Below are 22,443 nucleotides of genomic sequence, written 5' to 3'. Positions count from 1 at the left end.
CGCAGGTTTTCTGCCCTGCATAGAATTTAAAGGATGCTCATTGCCAAATCTGACCAAAAACCTGGTCAGTCATTTTCAAGAAAATCAGATTACTTGGTTTGAAGGAGCACATTTGTTGTTTGACATCAGACTGTCTATTTTTAGAGGATGCTTTCTCATGAATGTCCATATGTCATTGTTTTACTCAAACAAAAAGAACAAACTGAGGGGGAACAGGGACAGAAGTTTCTGGCCATCTCTGTGCAGCAGTGCACAGGCTCAGTGCAATGCATCTAATGCATCTCCTAAAATACGCCACACAGCCGAAGGCAAAAGGACTTGAAGGGGAGAGCCAGTGTTCATAAATCAGTTGCTTTTTTCTCTTCCCTGGCTTTACTGAAGGCAGGCACCTTTCAAAGGTCAGTCCACAATGTCCAGTCAATTTTCTCTTCATGGCAATGGAAATGATGGCCACAGATCACATTCCACTGCATCTGCAGTAGTGATTGGAACACTGGATGAGCAAGCAGTGACTTGATATTTGGGTTTACTCTTTCTAAAAGAGTTATGCCAAGATATTGAGAAAAGGCCTAACTAGTAAAAGAGAGAAGTGTCCATCTTTTCCAAGAAGGCTAGGCTGCTGTGGCTTCTGGGCAGCAAAAGACCTCTGCTCTGAAGCTGAAAAGAAGCCTGACTTCACTTTGTGGTTTCAGCATTTAGGGTAGGGGAGGAGGACAAAGGAACAATCTGAAGTTTTGTTTCTTCTTTTAGGTCTTGTTTTTGCTTTTTATTCAGAGATAATATAATCTGAGAGGTGGGGAGGCTCCATCTGGAACCTCTATTCCAGTGAGCTGTGCTAATTTGCAGGAAAATTGCACTATACTGTGGGAAGAAGAAAGGAGCTGTACAAGATTAGATAAGACTAGTTTCAGTTCATGTAAGAGCCTGCAACTTTTTAGACTCTAAACTGCAAATTTATGTGGAATGTGCAACATGGAGAGCACAAATATGTAAAAAGAAAACCAAGTGTATCCCCAAGGGGCAGTTCTACTGGAAAAGTATTGCTTGATTGTGTGTTTCATTTCACTTTGACTAATTAATAGCAGTGGATGCTTCATTTGAAAATAAAGAAGAGGACAAGTGATACTTGAGCCTGATGAACATGATGCCCTTATGCAGAGATAGAGAGCCCTGCTCCTCATACACACCAGCACTTCTGTGCTCTGCTACCAGAAAATACCCCAGTGACTCCTGACAACTAGAACAGTCACTCCATGGGTTATAGAAATACATCAGAGGGAAGAACAAAGATGTTTTGGAAGTGACAGAAACATTTTTTTTTCCTGACTGCACCTCTACCTTCAAATCAGCAAAGTGCATAGTGCCTATAAATTGCAGTGTCTAAAGTTCCCAGTAACCTCAAGGGACTGCCTAGCTAGAATGAGGTCCTAAATGTATACACATTTACAAATAAATGTATCTTAGGCTGAAAGAGCATCTGCTGAAATGTACTCCTATAATGTATCAGTTTACAAAAAAAAAAAAAAGGCAAAAAAATTTACAGTCATGTCACTGCTCTGGGCTGCTCAGAAAACAGAAAGTAGTTTGTGTTTTTTAAGAACATATACAAAATGTTTTGGATATGTGGATGCAAGCCTGACATTTTAAAAAGTGAGTACAATTGTTTTTCCTAGATCTGCTGTTGTTGGGTTGGTTTTGTTTGTAACTATTCCATCTCTTAGGCATAGGATCTGGCTCCATTATGCAGTGTCATTATGACACAATAAAGGAACCTAACATTATCCTCATAGGGACATGGACTCATCCTATGCCACAGTGCAGCTACCTCTGGGAATATTTTAAAGAATGTTTCAGCTAGGCAGAAAGCAAAGGAGTGTGACATAAAAGAAAGTGACTCACCAACAGCAAATGCTCGAGCACCAGTGATGCACAGTGATACTGCAGAAGGAAGCTGTTGGAGGTGTCCTGAGACATCAGGCTGGAAAAGCTGACTTCTCGTATTATCTCATTAAGATAAAATGTGAATGCTAGGGCACATACAAAGCAGCCATTAGAAAGTAAAGTTGAGTGAACAGTGACTCGACTATTTGTGGGCTCTATGGAACAGGGCCCTGCTAGCCCACAGAGCACACAAATGCAGAGCACGACAAAAGCAGTACAAATGCAGACTACTCAACCCTCAGGCTCCTCTGACAGTAAAGTCATTCCAGCTGCTGACAGTCCAGATGATCCAAGCTGCTCAGTGGCACAAGAAAATAATGCTGCCTTCAGTGTTCCTACTGCGGGCTTGCAGAATTCCAAGTGATAGAAAATTAAAATTAAATTAACTCTATTTAAGCTCAAATTGTCTGCAACAAATGTCCAAAGAAAATCAAATTATTTTGGATTTCAAAAAGGCATCCAAAAGTTTTGGAAGAGTAAGTGGTTGATAAAACCCAAAAAAAGTGATGAACTTGGAGTTACAACAAATCTACAATGTTAAATTTGAATTGTAGATACAAATCAGGCAAGCCCCAGAAACAAGTCTAAGAGACTTAAGAATTTACTTTTCTCAGACAGAGCTTTCCATCCTACTGGATTCCACTGCAATTCCATTCAAAATAATTACAGTAATCTAAATCACCCAGATAACATTAAATTATTTCAACAAATATTTGATCTCAGGACACTCGCCCAAGAAGCACTTGCCTTATACAGAAACTGAGTTGTTAAAACAAAAGCTACGTCATCCTTCCAGAATCCAGATCCAAAATAAGGCCTTATCAGGGTGTCAGAGAGAATTTTGTTCCTTTTTTTTTTTTTCTCAGAAGAGAGAACTTGCACATTTTTCTTGATCTCCTTATAAAAAGACCCCATAATTTTGTCTGGAATACTCCTTGCAGCCCTTCTTCCCACAGCAAAATGTCAAAACTGAGGAAATCACCCAGCATAGAAAAAAATTTCATAGACAAATGTTTAATGATTAACAAAGTAGTGAAGGTTTGAAAATCTGGGTAATTTCAGGAACGGTTGGTAGTATTCTCTTTGTCTAAGCAATGATGTAGACACGAGGTGCTGTTTGAAAGATGATTAAATTGGGTCTTACATTGCCCCAAAGCATCACAGATGTGCAAGACTGAAAGGTCATCTGAGTCCTTTCCTTCATTACAGGATCAAGTCTAATCAGATTTAATAATCTCTCACTAATGCTTGTCTTCCCCATTTTTTTGAAGGAACTTCAATAAGAGGGATTCCACAGCCTTCCTAAGCAACCTGAAGGGAGCTATTCTCACAGTTATGTTTTCCTATTATTGCACCTCAGTCTTTTCATTTGCAGATTAAACTGCTTCAACCTTGTCACTTCAGTGCAACTGAGAACTGACAACTTTTAAATATTTGAAAAATATTATCCTAACCCCCTTTTCTACACTAATTTATTTCCTTCAGTAATGTTCCAAGGATTTTGGGCTTTCTTAGACACCAATCATTCTTTTTGGTTCTTCTCTGCACCTTTTCTCCATTTATCACTGACTTTTTTACAAGTGTGCAGCGTAAGGATAAATACAGAAGTACAGCTGAGATATTCCTAGTGACAAGTAGAGCAGAATAATTGCCTTCCATGCCTTATACATCATCCCTGTTAATTCACCTCAAAATGGGACTGCCTTTTCTGCAATGACAATACATTGTTAATTCAGATACAATTATGGCTGACTGCCATACAGCCACCTAAACCAGCCAGTACCTATTTTGCATCTATATTTGATTTTCTTTCCTGGTGGGAGTAATTTGTGTTTGCTGTTATCATTTAATTGACAAATTCTATTTGATTAATTTCAGAATATTTCTCAAGTACATTTTGAATTCTTACTATGTCACCCAAAATTCTTGCAACTTCCAGCACAGTGTCCTCCATGAATTTAAAAATGCCCTCCCTTCTATAATGTGAGATATTAGTGAAAATAGTGATGAAGATCACATCTAGGGGAATTTCTTGCATATGTCTTGAAAGGATTTATGAAACTATTTTCTATTCTCATATTACCATAAATTTTGTAAAAATCTCCATCATTCCTGATTGTGTAGAAAAAGCTGTATTTTCTTGCATTAATCTGAATCTTGTAGTACCATAGACTCAAACAATAGCTCTGGAAAGCATAAACTTCGCTGTTCATCTTAGAGAGGTGCCAAATATGAAGTTTCATGACAATTTAATATCAATTTTCACTGATGATCGACATTGCAGAGTAAAGCTAATATGCTTGTAACTTCTTTTGGAATGTAAAATACTGAGGGATTTGCAAGGCAACAGCTAACTGCCATTGGGCGTTATGAATTGATTCCTCACCTAATTGCCAAATACTCCTAGTTTTGCTATGATAGTTTTTAAGTAATTTGATAATTTTTACACAGTGAAAGTAGAATAAATATTTGCACTCAATTTCTCAGTATTTTTCCTACACATTCCATCATTGCTAAGATTCACACATAAAAATTTTGTTGAGAAACATACACCACTGTAATGTGATAGAAATTGGTCATGACTATAAGGTAGGACTGAATTGTAGTTTAATTTTATGTTAAGGGATATCTTTTTCACTGCTGTCAGTTGGCTTTAGTTCAGGCAGTAACCCTAAAGTTTGAAATCTGAGTATAGGTAATTATCAGCAGTTGTAAAATTGTGTACCTACTTAGCAATAACTTAAATGTTATTTACATAGGAATTTATCAAGGAGATTTATCTGTGAGTGATAGCATAATGAAGTTACTGGATATTTAGTGTTCATATAACCATTTATTTTTGACTATAAATCGTTGCAATGTGGTGATGCTTGAACAGTAAATAAACATACAAAATAAGCGATATTTCCCCTAGGATATAGAACTTTTTATAAGCAAACGTCCTTATATTGGCTCATGATCATAAAGGCAGTGGAGTTAGATTGTAACTGTAGAATTTGAATGAGAACACAGATGACTGTTTAGGTGATTTCAAAATTGAAATATCATGGAAGAAAGAAAGGAAATAAAGGGAAGGAAGGAAGGAAATAAAGGGAAGGAAGGAAAGAAGGAAGGAAGGAAAGAAGGAAGGAAGGAGGGAGGGAAGGAAGGAAGGAGGGAAGGAGGGAAGGAGGGAAGGAGGGAAGGAGGGAAGGAGGGAAGGAGGGAAGGAAGGAAGGAAGGAAGGAAGGAAGGAAGGAAGGAAGGAAGGAAGGAAGGAAGGAAGGAAGGAAGGAAGGAAGGAAGGAAGGAAGGAAGGAAGGAAGGAAGGAAGGAAGGAAGGAAGGAAGGAAGGAAGGAAGGAAGGAAGGAAGGAAGGAAGGAAGGAAGGAAGGAAGGAAGGAAGGAAGGAAGGAAGGAAGGAAGGAAGGAAGGAAGGAAGGAAGGAAAGTGAAGTGAAGTGTCTGGAAAACCAGAAAAGCTGTAATTCTTTAATTGTGCTGAATAGATCAGTAAATAGACCAAACTGTTACCACAGTATCTTGTTGCTGCTATTACCCAGTACTAAAAACTCAGTACTTTTGCTGTGAGAAAAGAAGAAAAAGAGCAAGCAGCAGTAAATAGGAAGTACTAGGCTGTGTGTGCAGGAAGCTCTGGAGATTCTCAGTTCTGCTAATTTCACCTACTGATGACATGACACGTGAAAACACAGCATCACATGGAAGTCCAGTACAGCATATGGGACAAACAGCTGACCTTGAGAAAAACAGTATTAAATGTGGCATGAAATTCAACAATGCAATTTGTAAAGTGATACATTTAGACAGTGGTGGGAGTTTTTGTTACTAATAATAATCTCAACATAGGAAAAACATGGGTGAGGAGGAGAATCAGACCATGTCTGACAGTCTCAGAGGGCTGTAAATAGTATGATGGAAAGGCAAGTGTGTACTGAAGCGCTAACCATACAACTCCTAGTAAAGACAATAAAGTATTAATGTCTCTGCAAAAAATCCTGGGGACAGTTCATGTAGGATAAATGCATGAGATGCTGGTTGAAGACAATTTTAGCTGAAACATAAGTGAGCAGAAAAGCTAGTGCAACAATCAAAGGGGGACAAGAGACCAGATTATTATGGTTTAATTTAAAAAAACTAACAGGAAAGGATGTCAATACAGGTAAATTTTGCCAATAGAGAGAAACTCCCCAAGAACAAACAAACCAACCAATAAAGTCTACCAGAACCAGATTATCTCAACAGTCCACAAAAACAGCTAGCTTGGAAAACCAAATCAGTTTGGCTGGATGGCCAAGTGCAAAGAGTAGTGGTGAAAGGAGTAAAACCCAGTTGGCAGCCAGTCACAAGTGGGGTTCCCTAAGGCTCAGTGCTGGGGCCAGTTCCATTTAAGATCCATTTAAGATCTTCACCAATCATCTGAATGAAGGGCTCAAGTGCACCCTCAGTTATTTTGCACATGATACCAAGCTGGGCCAGACTAATGATCTGCTGAGGGGCAGGAAGGCTCTGCAGAGCCATTTGGACAGGCTGGATCAATGAGGGCAGTTGGATGAAGTTTAACAAGGCAAAATGCCAAGTCCTGCCCTTGGGTCACAACCCCATGAGATGCTCTAGGCTGTGGCCCAGTGGAAAAGAACCTGGGGGTGCTGGTTGACAGCAATCTGAACATGATCCAGCATGTGCCCAGGTGGCCAGGAAGGGCAGTGCCACCCTGGCCTATGTCAGAAATAGTGTGGCCAGGACCAGGCCAGGGAGTGGCCCTCTGTACTTGGCACTGGAGAGGCTGCAGCTTGAATTCTGTGTCCAGTTCTGGGCCCCTCACTACAGGAAGGACATTGAGGTGCTGGAGTGTGTCCAGAGAAGGACAATGAAGCTGCTGAATGGTTTGGACCATAAGTCTGATGAGAAGCAGCTGAGGGAGCTGGGTATGTTTATTCTGGAGAAAAGGAGGCTGAAAGGTAGAATTTATCACTCTTCAAGTTCCTGAAAGGAGTCTGTAGCCAGGTGGTGGTCAGTCTCTTCTCCAAGGTAACAAGTGACAGGACAAGATGAAAAGGCTTCAAGTTGCATCAGGGGAGGTTCAGATTGGCTATTAGAAAAAGATTCTTCATCATAAGGACTATTCAGTACTGGAAAAGGCTATTCAGGGAAGTGGCTGTGTTACCATCCCTGGATGTATTTAAAAGATGTGTTGCTTAAGGGGCATGGTTTAGTGGGGGACTTGGCAGTGTTAGGTTAACAGCTGGTCTCAATGATCTTAAGGGGCTTTTCCAATGTAAATGATTCTATGATTCTATAAAAAGTCAAGAATGGGTTTCTGAGAGAGTCTTTCAGTGAAACTATGAATCAAAATATTACACCTATTTTTAAAACAGATTTCAATTAACTTTATGTAAGAGTTAGATGGCATGATTGCCTATAGCAGCAGTATTGGAGTTGGGGAGTTCATATATGGTGCCAATAACAAAACCCTGAACATTCAATTATAGGAGCTAATCACACTGGAAAATACCACTTCATTCACAACAACTAAAGCTGAGCAACCGGGAGAAGAACATTTTGTTTTTATAAAACATTTATCAAGGAGACAGATCAAAGTAACTGTAGTTAAGAGCTCTTCTTTGTATGACCACTGAATCTCCTGAAATGTGCTCCCAGTCTACCTAACAGTTTGTTTAAGAGAATAAGACCAACTTAACCTGGAACAAGTGACTGACTGGAACAAAACTTACTAGTAGCTTATTATCTGGAACAAAGGCATTTATTCATACTTATGTTTGAAATATGTTATCGAGGTAAGTAATATATTTTAGAAACAACACTATGACTCAGTTGCATGGAATTTCACAGTAAACTTAAAAATCTGTTGTCATTTTAAAAAAGTATTTTGTTATTTCAACTACCAATCCATCTAAAGATTGCTAGTTATCAACCTGAGGTTTAAAAAATCGTGTTTTCCAATGGCTGGATGCAGGATGTACTTTATTTGTATTGACTTTCACATCATTGTGAAAAAATGGAAACCATATTGATGAAAAGTTTCTTTTGCTAATAACAGTATTTCAGATTGAATAATAAATTATAAGGAAAAAGAAAACACCTTAAAATCTTTTAATAGAGGATAATGACTACAGCACAGTATAAATCTCACTGTTCTCCAGCAGCACTTACATTTATGACCTGTTGAGCAGGCAACTCACCAGCAGGTTTATGTATGTAACTTGTACATCTATAGAGGCACCACTCACAAACAGAACGATAATGAGAATATTCTTAATTGATTGAATGGGTTTTATGCTTCTAAATTGGAGCCAATCTCACACAGAACACACACCAAGAAGTACCTTTTGATATGTTCTATTTAACTGTGACACAGCAGGCGAGAGCCCTCGCTCCTGGAACGTTCCTATAAAACGTGCAGTGGGTGTGCTGGCTCTGTGAACCCCTGCAGGCATGCCAGCTGGAGGCACCATGGTAACCACGCTGCAGAGTGGCTCTGACATTTAGGAAAAGGCAGCTGGGAGACACTGCAAGACAGTCATGGATACACTCAGCCAGCTCCTTCTGCTTTAGCTGCTTGGGAGGAAAGCTTTTCCTGGAAACACAGGAGATGAAGTGGCAAACTGACAGTTACTTCATGGTGCTATTGAGAGTGCCAGGAAGGAGTAGGCAACAAAACCCTACATGATTATCTGATAGTAGGAAAAAGGAGAATTTTGTAATGCAAAAGGGAAACGAGTTGTGGCTGCACTCTGAGAGAAGAAAAAAAAACCAAAAAAGCAATATGACAAAAAGTGTAAAATGGGAAGGACAGGAAGACTCCTTTTGAGAATGGGATAAAGTGAGGAGACACAGGAAGTCATCCAGAAAAGCTCTTTTCAGCACATGCTCCACAGCTTCTCTAAGAAAAAACCAAATGATTTCAAAGGGAACTTTAGATGTGTGATCAAGGCACTGCAACAGATTATCATCAGTTGCTTTCACACAGAGGAGAACAAGTACCACTCTCATTTTGATCAGATACACATCACATTAGGACTGGCAGGTGTACACATCTCATCTTGGTGGCTAAATGTGCTGGTAAAGATTAGCCACACACTGAAAGTGTGTGAAGTGGGTACTTACAGCTGAAAAAAATGAATGCTGCCTTTTTTAAAGTACGTTCCCACTCTTTAAGAATGTATTCTCTTACATATTCTCTATTGCCTGTTGGTGCTGGCCACTTTGCATCTGTTTTGGACACCCTGAAAGCAAGTAAGATACAGATTAAACAGGTAATGTGCTAGTGTTTCTATGTTCACCCCAAAGCCCAACTGTAAAGCTAGCTTTCAAGAAATTACATTTGAATAATAATAAAAAAACCTTTTAGCTTGTAATTTTTTACTGACTACAACTCCAGCCATAAATATTTGCTTTCCTGAAAAACAACAGGAAAAAATATAACAGAGATTGATCATACTGCGCTGTGTATTTGCAAAGTGGTCAAAACATGTACAAGCAGGCAGAAATCCACTCTGTTCTGAAATAGGAGAAAATAATTTATTAATCATTGGCCCAATATTTGTAAATACCCTAGCAACAGTGATTTTTTTCAGTTTTTCCCTTTCAGTTACTCATGCAGGGTAATAAAAGATTGGGCATTTATTGTCGTGGGCTTGTTTTACTGTGGGCAGTAAAAATAATTGGAATCAGTCTATAGACATGCACTCAAGCCCTGAATTGGCTTCTTACACAGCTAGGGAAATATCAGAAGTTGGGAAACAATTTTCCAAGACCTTACATGTAAATGATTCTTTCTTTTTTCTAGCATTCAACATATTATCCCTCTCTTTGCTTTTACATTTTTAATATCCTAATTTTCTTAACTACCCTTTGAAAACGTCTCTTGTTAACACAGTTTTCATCAGATAAAGTGCACTGACAGAGGAGCCACTGACAGAGGGAAAACAGCTTAGGTTTCAAATGCAGCATCTATGATAAAGGATGAAAGAAGACAAGCCAATTGTTTCTGTGGCTCCTAAAACAGGATCAATGCCAGGCAATATCAGATCAAGCCACAGTTTACTTTCTTATAAAGAAAGCTCTTAGAAGAGAGCAGAAAGAGGCCACCACACCTTGTATATGGAGTTTGTTGCAAGCACAACTGTTGACACATAGCAGGAACCAGCTAAATATGTATGCAGAGAGACCTGGTTTCACACAAAAAAGGACTTGTGCATTTTTCACAGCTGGAAGAGATGATCAGAACTGAAATTCCATGATTCTGGCATTCGAATGATTGAGGGAACAGTTCAAGTGATAAATCTAGTGGCAAATGCTGATTATTCCAGGAGAGAAATGCTGATAGGTTTCCCTAGTTTCTCAAATTGAAAAGTTTTGAATTTTTTTTTTTTTTTTTTTTGGGGGGGGGGATGTTATAACATTTGAATATGAAATTCTATAGTACAGCACAAAAATTCGAGTTAAGTTTGTTTACAGTAATTTGCAGTAATTCAGCATTCAAAATTCAGAAACTGAAATAGCATCTGCTGCCCCTCCTATGCCCTCCTCAACTAAGTCAAGCGCACTTGCAACGTGCCAAGCTGACATCAGTCCCTGAGCTTGTGGAGGCTTTGGCTTCACAGAATCACAGAATATGCTGAGCTGGAAGGGACCCATCAGCATCACTGAGACCAACTCCTGGCACTGTGCAGGACTCCTCAAGAATCACACCATGTGCCTGAGGGTGCTGTCCAGGTGCTTCCTGAATTCAGACAGGATTGGTGCTGTGACCACTTCCCTGAGGAGCCCATTCCAGGGACACCTGACCCTACAGGAAGGCTTTGTGCTGTCAAGAGAGAAGTCACACTCCACTGCCCCGCCCCTGCTCAGGATCCTTTGTTGTACCCTTTATCTTCCTTCTCTCACAGACTTGTCTAAACCTGCACTTTGGGGGATTGCTTTAATGTTTATAGGTTAAAGAACTTTACACGGAAAGTCTACCTAGAAGGGTTTGATATCTATTGAATTAATGAGATAAAGATCAGGAACAGCTTCAAATTTGAGAGTAAATTGCACAAAATTATTTATTAGGTATTATCAAACTGTGCATACTGAAATGAGTGGGGTTTGAATTCATCAGGAAAAAATCAAAACCTGTTATAAATACAGCAGAATAGCCTTCGAGTAAAAATGTTAGTAAGGAAGTCCTAAACTAATTGGATGGAGCAGATAATTAAATACAGCCTTCTGTAAACATAAGCAATGTGAGAATTATTTGCTGGGCTCTAAACCTCACAAACCCACAGATCATTTTGATATGGAGGTGATGATCTCAAAGTAATCATCTGTGCATTTGGTAAGCAAGTGGTCCCCAAGAACATAACCTTCCCTACTGTATAAATGAGAAATCATTCAGGAGTATGTGCATAAGGATAATTTTATGATCATTTTGAAGGACAAAGAGGCTTAACCAGAGGCTGCAGTCTGCTGTGAGATATTCAAATTTTGCTTTTTCCATTTGACTTTGGTATATTCCCAAAGACAGCACTCCTAAAAAAGCTTTTCATTTCCAAATGCATTTACTTAATGAGAAGTTTCTACATCTTTCTGACCCCTGAACAGACCTTGGCATAAGAGTAGTGCCACACTATGCAAATACCTCACACTTAGACTTCTGTATTCAGAAACCAACCTTGCATTTGAAAAATCTGAATGATGCTCTGAAAAAGTTGCTGTGAACTTTGTGAAAATGGTTTTCTTTGTTTATAGCATTAGAGGACTGAAATGGAGAAAGGAACAGTCTTATCTAACTTTTTTACCAGGAAACTTTGGCAAATTGATCGCTTTAATATTAATTGAAATAAAAATACTATAATTTAATAGTGATCAGACAATTATGAATACAGTTCTTCATACCTGTTCTACAAACATCCAACTCTGAAAATTCCATGAATTCGCAGTCCAATTCTCTTACTTCCTCCTCCAAAATCGCTTGAAAAGTTTTCCATTTGGTTTATCCTGGAAATATTACTTAATAAAAGCTAAATGAATTCCACTTTGCTGCTAATAGCTTTCTAGTGCTCAAAGATCAGCCTTCCTCATTGAAAAGAAACAGACTTCTTAACCATATCATTTTATATGAATTCAAAATCCACAAATACACTGAATAGACATCTTGTTTGTGTCAAATAACATGCATTGTGCTGTTGATTCAGTTTACTGAGATATCTTAGAAGGAATTTCTTGATGGCCAGAAATGCTAGCATGTGGCTTTTCACCTGAGGACACCTTGTCCCTTTGATGCAAACAGATGCATAACTATGTACCTTCTGCTGTGGAATCATAGCCTTCCAAAAACAGTAGCAGAGTAATAGGCTTTTTAATTAGTGCTCCTGTGAATTTAGTGATGAAAGGCTGGAAGCACCAGTGGCTGTGTGATCTGGGGGTTATAAGTACATGTAATGAGATGTCGTGCCAGAAAAGGTATGACAGCCTCTGAAGCATAAGTCTACTAAAAAAGAAAAGACCCTCTGCAAACTATTTTTATGAGTTAATGAAAGTATGTTCTTTTCATTTCTTATGCTGCACCCTTTATTGAAGGAACCCAGACAGCCCAAGAGCATAGGCTTTTCTTTATTACCCACAAGTGATACAGCACATCAGTTATGATTGTACCTGGTGAATACAAGGCACAAAATGATGTATTTGGCAGGAGGTCATAAAAAGACTAGATCTTCTCATGAAGTTCTGCCGATACTGCCATGGTAGTTACTTTGCAAGGAAAAAAATTAACATAATTTGGTATGCATCTCCCCATAACACAGTTTGAAAAAACCACTGAAAGCAGAAGGTTTCATCAACTCTTGGCCAGGGCTCTCTTGGAGACATTTCAGTCTGGTCTGGCAGAACTGTCCATTAAAGCAGTCGGTTCAGCAGGCAGCTCCTGGATCCCCCTTCCAGCAGGCTCCTGCTGGTGCATCCCACTCTCCCACACAGGCCGACTGTCAGGATTTGGCTCACAAAATGGCTCATGGCTCATGCTGCACCCTGGGAGGTGATGGCCCAGACCCAGACCCCTGCCCTCCCCTCCTGCCCGCCTTTGCCCTGCTCCTGGAGCTGCCTCACAGGGAGCAAGCGCCGTGCCCACGCTCACACAAACCCACCAGCACAGCCTCTCCTCCACTGCAGCTGCAGGGCAGGGAGCAGCACCTGCATGCCCCACCTTGTCCCTGCTCCCAGCAGATGGCAGCTGAACAGACAGGCAGGGTGAGGATGAGGGGAAAGACTCACATTTTCCACGTTACCTGGACTGAACTAGTGAGCAGCAGAAGCAGCAGACATTTTACAGAATAAGCAGAGTTAGCTACCAGTGTTAAAATCATTCTGTTGAGCCACAGCTGAGATAATGTAGATCCTTGTTCAGCTTTAAGGCTGAGTGAAAAGCAAAATACGCCCATGCATTGTTATCGATATAAGCAACAACATACTTTTCCATAAACTTTGTGAGCAGTGACTTTGAAATGGAATCTCCTCAGTACTGAAATATGATAGAACATTTGAAATTAAAATATTAGCTCTTGTTTGGGCAAGAAAGAAAATTGCTGAAAAGCACTGAAAACAAAGGCCATTTTAATTTCTGAGCCAAACTACAGGCAGGATCATTTGAAGCAATAACTTGAGGTGGCAAACCCAGCTTTTCAAATAACAACTGAAGTTCTGTCTGTGTAGCAACAGTAATGGGAATGATGAATGAAGGGAATATCTCCAGGAGGCTGTTGAATCAGACACAAAAAGGTAACAGTTCCAGGGTCATCAAGATTAGTTCAATTAATTCAACAGGGGAGCAAAACAAGGAAATTACATTTAGGCATTGTTACTGAAGGAAGTATTGGTGCAAGGACCAGAAGAGCACCACCACTATACATTACTACTGAGAAACACCAGATATTAATAATTATCTGGAAATATCTTAATTAATAATCCTGATGGAATGAGTTTTGTGTGTGTCAGCAGTGTGCCTTTGCAGTCAGGAAGACAAACACTGTCCTGGGCTACCTTAGCAAGTAACACTGCTGAGACGGGCTGGGGGCTGCAGTACATCATGTATGAGGAGGGGCTGAGGGCCCTGAGTTTGCTGAAGCTTAAGCTGAGAGGAACTTAGCTGAAGTCTACTGCACTGTTAAAGCAACCTAGAGAGCAGTGCACAAGGAAAGGGTGAGAAGCAATGGCTACAAGATGCAATAAGACATACTGAAGCTGAGTAAAAGAAAAAAATGTTTTCAAAATAAGAATGGAACACATTGACCAAACTGCAGCATCTCCTTCTATGGAGATTTTCAATACTTTTCCTGTTTCAACTTTGAAGTTTGTTCTGCTTTGAGCTGAGGCTGGAATCACATGATCTCCAAGGGCCCCTTCAAAACTAAATTATACTGTGATTCTATGGTTCATGATGCTTCTCCGCAGAGAAAAAGGAAATATTATTCAGATTCTGCTTGCAAATAATAAAAATGTTCTTTGAATACCTGGAGACCAACCAGTTTTTATCAAAATCACCCTTTCCTCAAGATCAGAGTTGCCAGTATTTGTAAGGCAATTGTGTAACAGCATATCACATAATAAAGGGCAGCACAGGCTGAACATAACACTCCTACATGGTGAGACAAAGAACACTGATCTGCCTATGGTATTCATTTACATAGAATATTCAATTTTTTAAGAAGTTTAAAACCCTTGGCTTTGCTAATTCCTAGAAGACTGTTTAGAATCTCTTGCTTTTAACAAATTTCAGCTGTGGTTTTTTTCCCCTAAAGCCCATAACTTGTTTGTTGAGAACAAGAACCAAAATCCCAAGAGTGAAACCCAACAGAAAGACATTTCATCAGGGAAAAAAGAAAGTCTTTGTTTGTTGTACCACTTGCCAGTTTTACATGTGAACTTTTGGACTTGGACTTTTGATGGACTACTATCAGCCAGCCATCTTAAAAAAAACCCCAAACATCAGAACCAAAAAACAGCATTATATCATTCCTTCTGTCTAAAACAATGCAGATAACAAAGCACAAAAAATAATCTTTCACCTTGATGACAGAAAGTAAGACGCTCATATTACTTGCTTTATGCTTTGAAGTAATATGTGAATGACTAAACTTAGTGGTACAGTTAAATATTGTCTAAATGGCCTTTGCTTATCAATTAGTATGTAACTGATTTAAGGAAATCAAAATTTCACAGTACACCAGGATTTTCTACAACAAAAAATGGCTGGATTCACCTTTTGCCATTTGACACCATTTGAAAATATTCATGCTATTTAAAAAAATTTCTATGACTGCTTTACTGAAAAATACAATCAAAGGTGTTAAAATAACTTTTACGAATAGCCTAGTTTCAGGATCTCCTTACTCCAGAAAAAAATGGATGCATCTGTAACTTGCACCTTCCAGTTCTTTAACACTCTATTTGTTTATGCAAATAAATGCAAATTCAGGACACAAAAGATTAAATTAAAGCTTGCAAATGCAGATTTTGTTTGTGGCTTAAAACAGAGCTCTTAGAAGTATTACAAAATGTTTCCAGTGGTGTTTATGACTTCATTATACACTTATCCAAGAGTCTAACCTGATGATGACTCACATTAATTTCCAGCATGTGAAATGCTTTATAATGAAACTTCACTTTCAGAAATTGGATGATTATAGCAAGTAAAACTCTCTAGTTCCATTTTACTTTCACCTCACATCACCATCCCAGTAAAGGAGTATATTGACCCATGGTGGCTAATGTATCTGAATTTTTAAATTTGATATAGAGAATTACACTGCTGGAACTCAGGTTAATTTATCAAGCCAGTTAGATTTCACTTACCCACGGTGGATTAGACTCTATGGTTTGAGGATCCCCAAGCCCATTCAAAACTTCATTGACACACTGAGTCTAATTTTTCACTTTCAATGAAATTTTTCACTTTCAGTCTTTCATTGAGCAGATTACAAGACAGCAGAATATAACTAGTGTCTGGGGAAAAAATGTACTGGCAAAGCACAGGTCTTCCATTCAGAAGTGTGCATGTTGGTCTATGCCTCACCACCTTATGCCTGTGCTAGGTACAGTGCTTATACATATAGTACCTGCTATTGCTTGCCTCAGGAATAAAATAAGTTATTATAAAGGAAGGAGATCAAAACCTATATGCTTCAGTCTCTGGACTTCTGTGCCTCCAAAGCACAATGTTCAAATCTATATTTTTTTCACATTCGGGAAGGCTGTCTTTTTATTAATGAAAGCTGGGTTTGTGTATCCCACCTTCTGCCATGAGCCAATTACCTGATATTTCAGCAAAGCATCCCATAATACTCAGCTTGCAAACAGTTGCTAGCCCTAAGCTCTGAGTGCCTGACTTACAAGGAGCCCTCCCCAAAAGCTGTGAATATCCATTTTTGAGCACACATGCAGTCAGCTGTGCTGGGGCACACGGACGGTGCAGCAGAGGGCCCGGGGAGCAGCAGCAGCAGGGCAGGATGGATCTGGGCAGGAGCAGCAGGATGCCAGGCAGGGCTCACAGTGCTGAGCAGGCTCCTGTTCAGGGCTGGCTGGGGAGAGAGGCTTTGCCAGCTGGGGAGTCCCTAGAGCAAAGCGTTTGAATGGAGATGACAACACACAAGTGTCCCACACGTTAAGGAAGAGAAACCACAGGTATGGATCATCTGGCATGCCAAGTCTGTGCTGTTTTTCCACATAAAATATCCACCAAGGGTGATCTGCAGATGCTGCAGCAGCTGCACAGTGCACGGGTGCTCTGTTCAGCCTAGGGAAAAGCTATATCCTCCGAGATCCTAAATAACCCCCTTTTGCTATCCTTTAAAGATTGTCCTCTGGAATTTTTAAAGATTGCCCACCAGGAATCCAGGATGTTTATCCCTGCAGGCCTCTAACTACAATATTAAAAAATGGATTGACTTTGAAGATGAAATACTGTATTCATTGATCTTATGCTTGAATTTTGAAGTACAATCTGTGTCAGTGGGAGTTTTCATTATAAATCTCATTTTGAAGGGTTTATGACTAGCCTGTTTCAATTCTCTCTAGGCTTAAAACTTGTTAGATATGTTTTACACTAGAAGATAAAAACTGTCTTGAAAATGAGAAAGACAGGGAGAGAAATAAAAGGAATGGTGTAATTTTCCTTAACTACAGGAACATATTTTGAATCAAATTTATGAAAGACTGAAATTTGACAATCCTTATTTTTCATAGTTTGGCATTTTTGAAGCAGTAACTTAAGCAACTTAAAATGTAAGAGCCTACACACATCCGTAAGAACTGATTTCCTACATGTTGGGCAAAAGACAGCTAGGACAAAATGACATTTTCAGTAAAAATTACAAATTCAGTATTACTGAAAGCACTTGACTTATACACAAGAACATAAGAGGCTAATTTTGAATTTTCTACTGTTGTTCTTTAGTGAGGCAATAGTCAAGAAGAATTTCAGGGTATATCTTTCTCATTCATGCAAATGAGAGAGACAAAGTGACAGTTTTTAGGACGGTCAGAGTGGGACTTGGAAAGGATGCTCAAATGCTTACAAGCACAGGGTAGAATTTCAGGGAGAGGTTCTTTCCCACATAATGTGCTGTGCTTTGTTTCAGCCTTTCTGACTTGATAAAACAATTTTCTGATTTGATAAAACAGTAATGTTGAGATGAGTAATGAGCACCTAACAATTTACTGACCCAGCCTTCATCAAATCAGTCAGGTCTCAGGCTGAGGTTTTAAGGACGAGGACTTTCTCTTTCCAAAAGTAATAGATGTAATTACTATTACTAGGTAGATGCAATACTACTAAATAGATGAAAATACTCTCCTATTGTAAAGTTCCTGTATTTTTCAGAATCCATTTCCTACACTTTAGCAATTGTTTAGGCATATGGTAAGTGCTATATGGACGCATGAGGCTCTTAAAAATAACATGAAAATATCAAAGTGAAACAAGGTATTCAATAGACAGTTTTGCTTACCTGTATATGACCAGTCAATCTCTTCAATCAATTTCCTCTGCTGTCTATAGTATCCGTACACCAAATCTGCAAAATAGTAAAAATTTACAATATTAAAACCAGAAGGTAAAAAGTAAAACCAGAAGAAAGTAGGACCTTGAAGTGTTGATGACATGCCCCCTCCAACAAGATAATCACAGTTCTAATTAATGATGAATAATTTACTTTGTCCCTATCTTTCACCTCAAATGATAAGTACTGGTTAAACAAAATCTAAATATCATTAACATTGTAGCATATTAAGTACACAAGCAAAGCAAACAGAAGATTTCCAATCCTTCCTTCCTTCCTTCCTTCCTTCCTTCCTTCCTTCCTTCCTTCCTTCCTTCCTTCCTTCCTTCCTTCCTTCCTTCCTTCCTTCCTTCCTTCCTTCCTTCCTTCCTTCCTTCCTTCCTTCCTTCCTTCCTTCCTTCCTTCCTTCCTTCCTTCCTTCCTTCCTTCCTTCCTTCCTTCCTTCCTTCCTTCCTTCCTTCCTTCCTTCCTTCCTTCCTTCCTTCCTTCCTTCCTTCCTTCCTTCCTTCCTTCCTTCCTTCCTTCCTTCCTTCCTTCCTTCCTTCCTTCCTTCCTTCCTTCCTTCCTTCCTTCCCTCCCTCCCTCCCTCCCTCCCTCCCTCCCTCCCTTCCTACAACCATTCCTCCTCTTTTAAAATTAATACAATTCTCCCACAAAGAAATCCCATTTTGTGATGCCCTTTGAAAAAGGATAACCAGGATGTCAATAACAGCTAAACTTTTGCTTCAGTGTGGTCATGACTTTTTATGCTTTTTATGTTTGCTATAACTTTGTACTGCTGACACAATAGAAATGATAAAGATAATGAATGAAATATTCTAAAATATAATTTCATTGTGTTCTATCATTGGCATAATTATAAAGTATTACTTACTTGTATGTCTATAAATTTGATGGAGAGAGCATAGGTACTAGTTACTTTCAAATGATGTTATACTTTTCTAGAGAGAAATATCTAACTGCATAAATGCTCATTGATTATTCTGACTACTGAATAACCTTCACTGTTATTCTTTTTATTCCAGTCCTACAGAAATTCTAGCAACACAGTGATATGGGCAAATAGATGATTATGCCCCTAATAATTACTGAAGCATGTAAATTGCAGATACATGTTTTTTGAGTTCATCATTTCAAGAGCCATAATGTTAACCAACCTCATTACTGTTCTAGAGCAGTACAATACAATTTATCTAAGATATATTTGCCCTCGAGCATGTTGAACAAATATATGGATTGCTTCCTTGAGAAAATGCTACAGAATTCTGCTCATGCTCTGCAATAAATAATTTAATGAAACAGTTTCATAACATCCATTTCTTTTTCTTTCATGCAGAAATGTAGTACTGATTACAGGATGTTAAATCATAATTGCTATTTGCAAGTTTACATGTTTGTCTTACAGTGACTTTCTGCTACCTATCTGAAGTCATATTTTATTAATTTCACCAGACTTCTACTTCCTCCATGTAATGGGATTGTCCTTTAATATTTTTCTCTTCTCCTTCTCCCTCCCTGCCAAATTATCCCTTGTAACAACTCACGTTTAGTCCTAAGATCAAGCCTCACAGGTAAGTCATGGCACTGGAAAAGGATTTACATAGGACCACATTTCCAAGTCAATGTGCATTGAGCCTGCTCCTTCAATTAATTATGGAAAAGAAAGCTGTGTAAGTTGTGATTCACAGCTGTAAGTTGATGTCTCCAGTTTCCTCCTTTATCCACTGTCCTCCTAATTGTTACTTCCTGCAATCAGTTGAGCAGCCACATGCAAACTAAGCAGGGTCTGGGCATGAGAGTTTCCCAGTACTTTTTAAATTTCACAAGGAGTTCTGATGAACAAAGAGTGATAGTTTCAATGAATAAGAAAAAAAAAAATAGCAAGGTTCATCTTGTTTGGTGCATTGCACGCTTACAGACCCAGTAAACCCTACAGAAAGTCTTTAAAGATTCCAGGAGTCAGGAGTTGATACACCTTCTTTCCTCTGTTATCCGCCAGCTGTGCATCCACAGCCCCTCCACAGCACTCACAGCCATGAACCTTCTTGCATCTGCAGGGACTCTCAGTGGTTTGGTCTTGTCTCTTTACACTTTAAATATGTGGCAAAACTAGGGAAGAAAAGCAAATTTCATCTGGGAAATGACTGAAGATTCATAGCTAGGAGGAGTGGTGGAGGAAAATGCCGTGTGAGTGTGAGGTTGAGCCATGCAGCAAGTGTTCCTTTGAGCTGCTGGTGTAAATTGCCCTGGGAAACACAACCATGCATTCTATTGCTGTGTAAACTGCCAGTGTTAAACAGCTAACAGTGTAGAGATCAGCTGAAATTATTTTATTTTTCAGTTTTATTTTATTTAAAGCTAAAAAATCAACATCCCTTTTGCTGATGATATATGCTGATGACAGCAGGTACTTCTGTTTAAATACTATATTTAAATTCCTTGCATTTAATTTAAATGAAGATAGGAAGGACATCTCCACCAAAAAAAAAAAAAAAAAGCAAAAACAACAACAACAACAACCAACCAAACAAACAAAAAAACCAACCAAAAAAACCAAAACCACAAAAAAACCAAACCAAAACAAAAACAAAAAAACCCCACCAAAACTGATGTCAAGTTTGTGGTTTTATACGTAAATCTATGACACTGATTAAGCATGATCAGCTTGACAGTCTGCATGACTCTGTGACACCGACTGACATCTCCAGCCAGTGCCTAAAATAGTTTGAATTTTCTTGGATGAGATGCTGCTTTATGAAGCAAAAAACCTAAATATTCTTTTCTGTTTCCAGGAAGTGATTGAACATGTTTCCATAAGTTTTTGATTTATTCATAGAACAGGGCAGCTTGGTTTTGGGATCATGTTTTAAACAGTTCTATGGTTATCTTTCTATGCTGTCGTAGTTGGGGGGGAGGTGAATTTTTCCAGGGGGATGTGGGCAGTCCAATCAGTGATCAGCTTTTCTGCTGGCACCTGGATTGGTCACTCGGAGGTTTGGACACGCCTCTGAGGACACAAAGAGTTAAAAGCAGGAGTCTGGGGGGTTCGGCCTCTTTTCAGATCCCGGTTTCAGCAGAGAGACGGCTCCGGCCTCCTTCCCCTGCCCGGCCACGAGGCTGGGTGGGGGAGGGGAAACACGTGGTCGGCTCAGGTAAGCCGGAGCCCCCCCGGGGGGGGGAGAAGAGAAAGGACAGAACTAGAACTGAGCTGCCCCGTCCAGGATGGAGGAGTGGAAAACTGTGGAAGTGCCTTCTGTGTGTGCTCACCCCCTCTTCCCCCCAAACTCCGGGAGAAGGTGCCCAACCACGTGGGGGTTTGCGGAGCCTGGGAGTGCCTCCGCCTGCAGCACCCTGCTGAGAAGAAACTGTTAACCCTTGCTTAGTAGAAAGAAACTTTTCTTAGACATTGATTCTCATGACTGGTGGTTTTCGGAAAGAGGGAAGCGGCCTGAGACCGAGATAATAAAGCATGATTAGAAAGAACTCGATAGAAGAATGAGAGGAGTAGCCTTTTGAGCCAGACTTCTCTTGCATAATGTCAGCCATGGACTGAACTTAAGTCTCTTTTGAACATAAACTGCATTTTGAGTAGATGCAGCTGCCCTTGCTTTTGCTACAGTGACTAGCACTTAGAAGAGTGGAGCGAGCAGAAAAAAGAAAGAGAGGGTGAAGTGGCGCCCTCTGCCCTCAGGGCAGACCTGCTCCTGGAACCCCGGCCCCTGGGTAAAAAGGGGGAGAGCTCGGCATGCAAGTATCCTTAAAAGAGCCCTGTATGCAGTTTTCAGCCTGTAGACAGCGGTGAGAGCGCTGGACATAGGAAAAAGAGAGTGTCACCCTGGCAGACCTCTCTGGGCGGTGCCAGGGGTGACATGGGAACACATAAGGGGTGGACCCCTGTTTTCTGAGGAACAGTCTGTGGTGCGAGAGAGACTCCTCTCTCCCTTGCTGAATTGAAGATTAGTTTGTTTTTGAGTGGTGATTGTTTGATCTAAAACCCAAGGGTTGGTCTGTGAAGAGTGATGGGTGGGGAGGTAGAAACTGGGAAAAGAAATGTTCTAAGAAGTTTTTATTTCTGTCTCTGTGTGTGTTTAAGAGTATTTCTGTCCCTGTTCTTATGTAATTAATAAAGTTTTGGTGGGTTTTTCTTTGTTTTCAAGATTTAAGCCTGCTCTGCTCTGTTCCTAATCACATCCCACAGGAGTTGTTAGAGAAAAAACATATATTCATAAGTGCACTAACATCTGGCCAGTGCTAACCCATGACATATGCCTATTAAAGAGACATGCAAGATATCATTAAATGCTTTTTTCCCCTCCTTTTACTACTCTCCTTCAAAGTCAAATGTTTCTGTCCGAGGCTGTAAGACTGGTTTCTTTTTATATTCTGTTGAAACAGTCCATTCCCCAGTGCCCAAGGCCCATGAAATCAGAAACAGTGATGGCAAATGCTCC

General features: G+C 39.6%; 1 protein-coding gene across 1 annotated transcript in view; it reads right to left on the bottom strand.

Annotated features, from left to right (window-relative positions):
* PTPRZ1 (protein tyrosine phosphatase receptor type Z1) overlaps positions 1 to 18,095 on the bottom strand; it is a 91,401-nt gene extending 73,306 nt beyond the window's left edge. The window contains exon 1 of the mRNA XM_063395001.1: positions 17,942 to 18,095. Within this exon, the coding sequence (XP_063251071.1) occupies positions 17,942 to 18,095 (154 nt within the window). The remainder of the gene's footprint in view (positions 1 to 17,941) is intronic.
* Positions 18,096 to 22,443: the final 4,348 nt, after the last annotated feature.

Source organism: Prinia subflava, chromosome 4 (genome assembly GCF_021018805.1).
Source record: "Prinia subflava isolate CZ2003 ecotype Zambia chromosome 4, Cam_Psub_1.2, whole genome shotgun sequence".
Classification (NCBI taxonomy): Eukaryota; Metazoa; Chordata; class Aves; order Passeriformes; family Cisticolidae; genus Prinia; species Prinia subflava.
The sequence above is the reverse complement of the archived record's forward strand: the minus strand, read 5'-3'. Positions and strand labels throughout refer to the sequence as shown.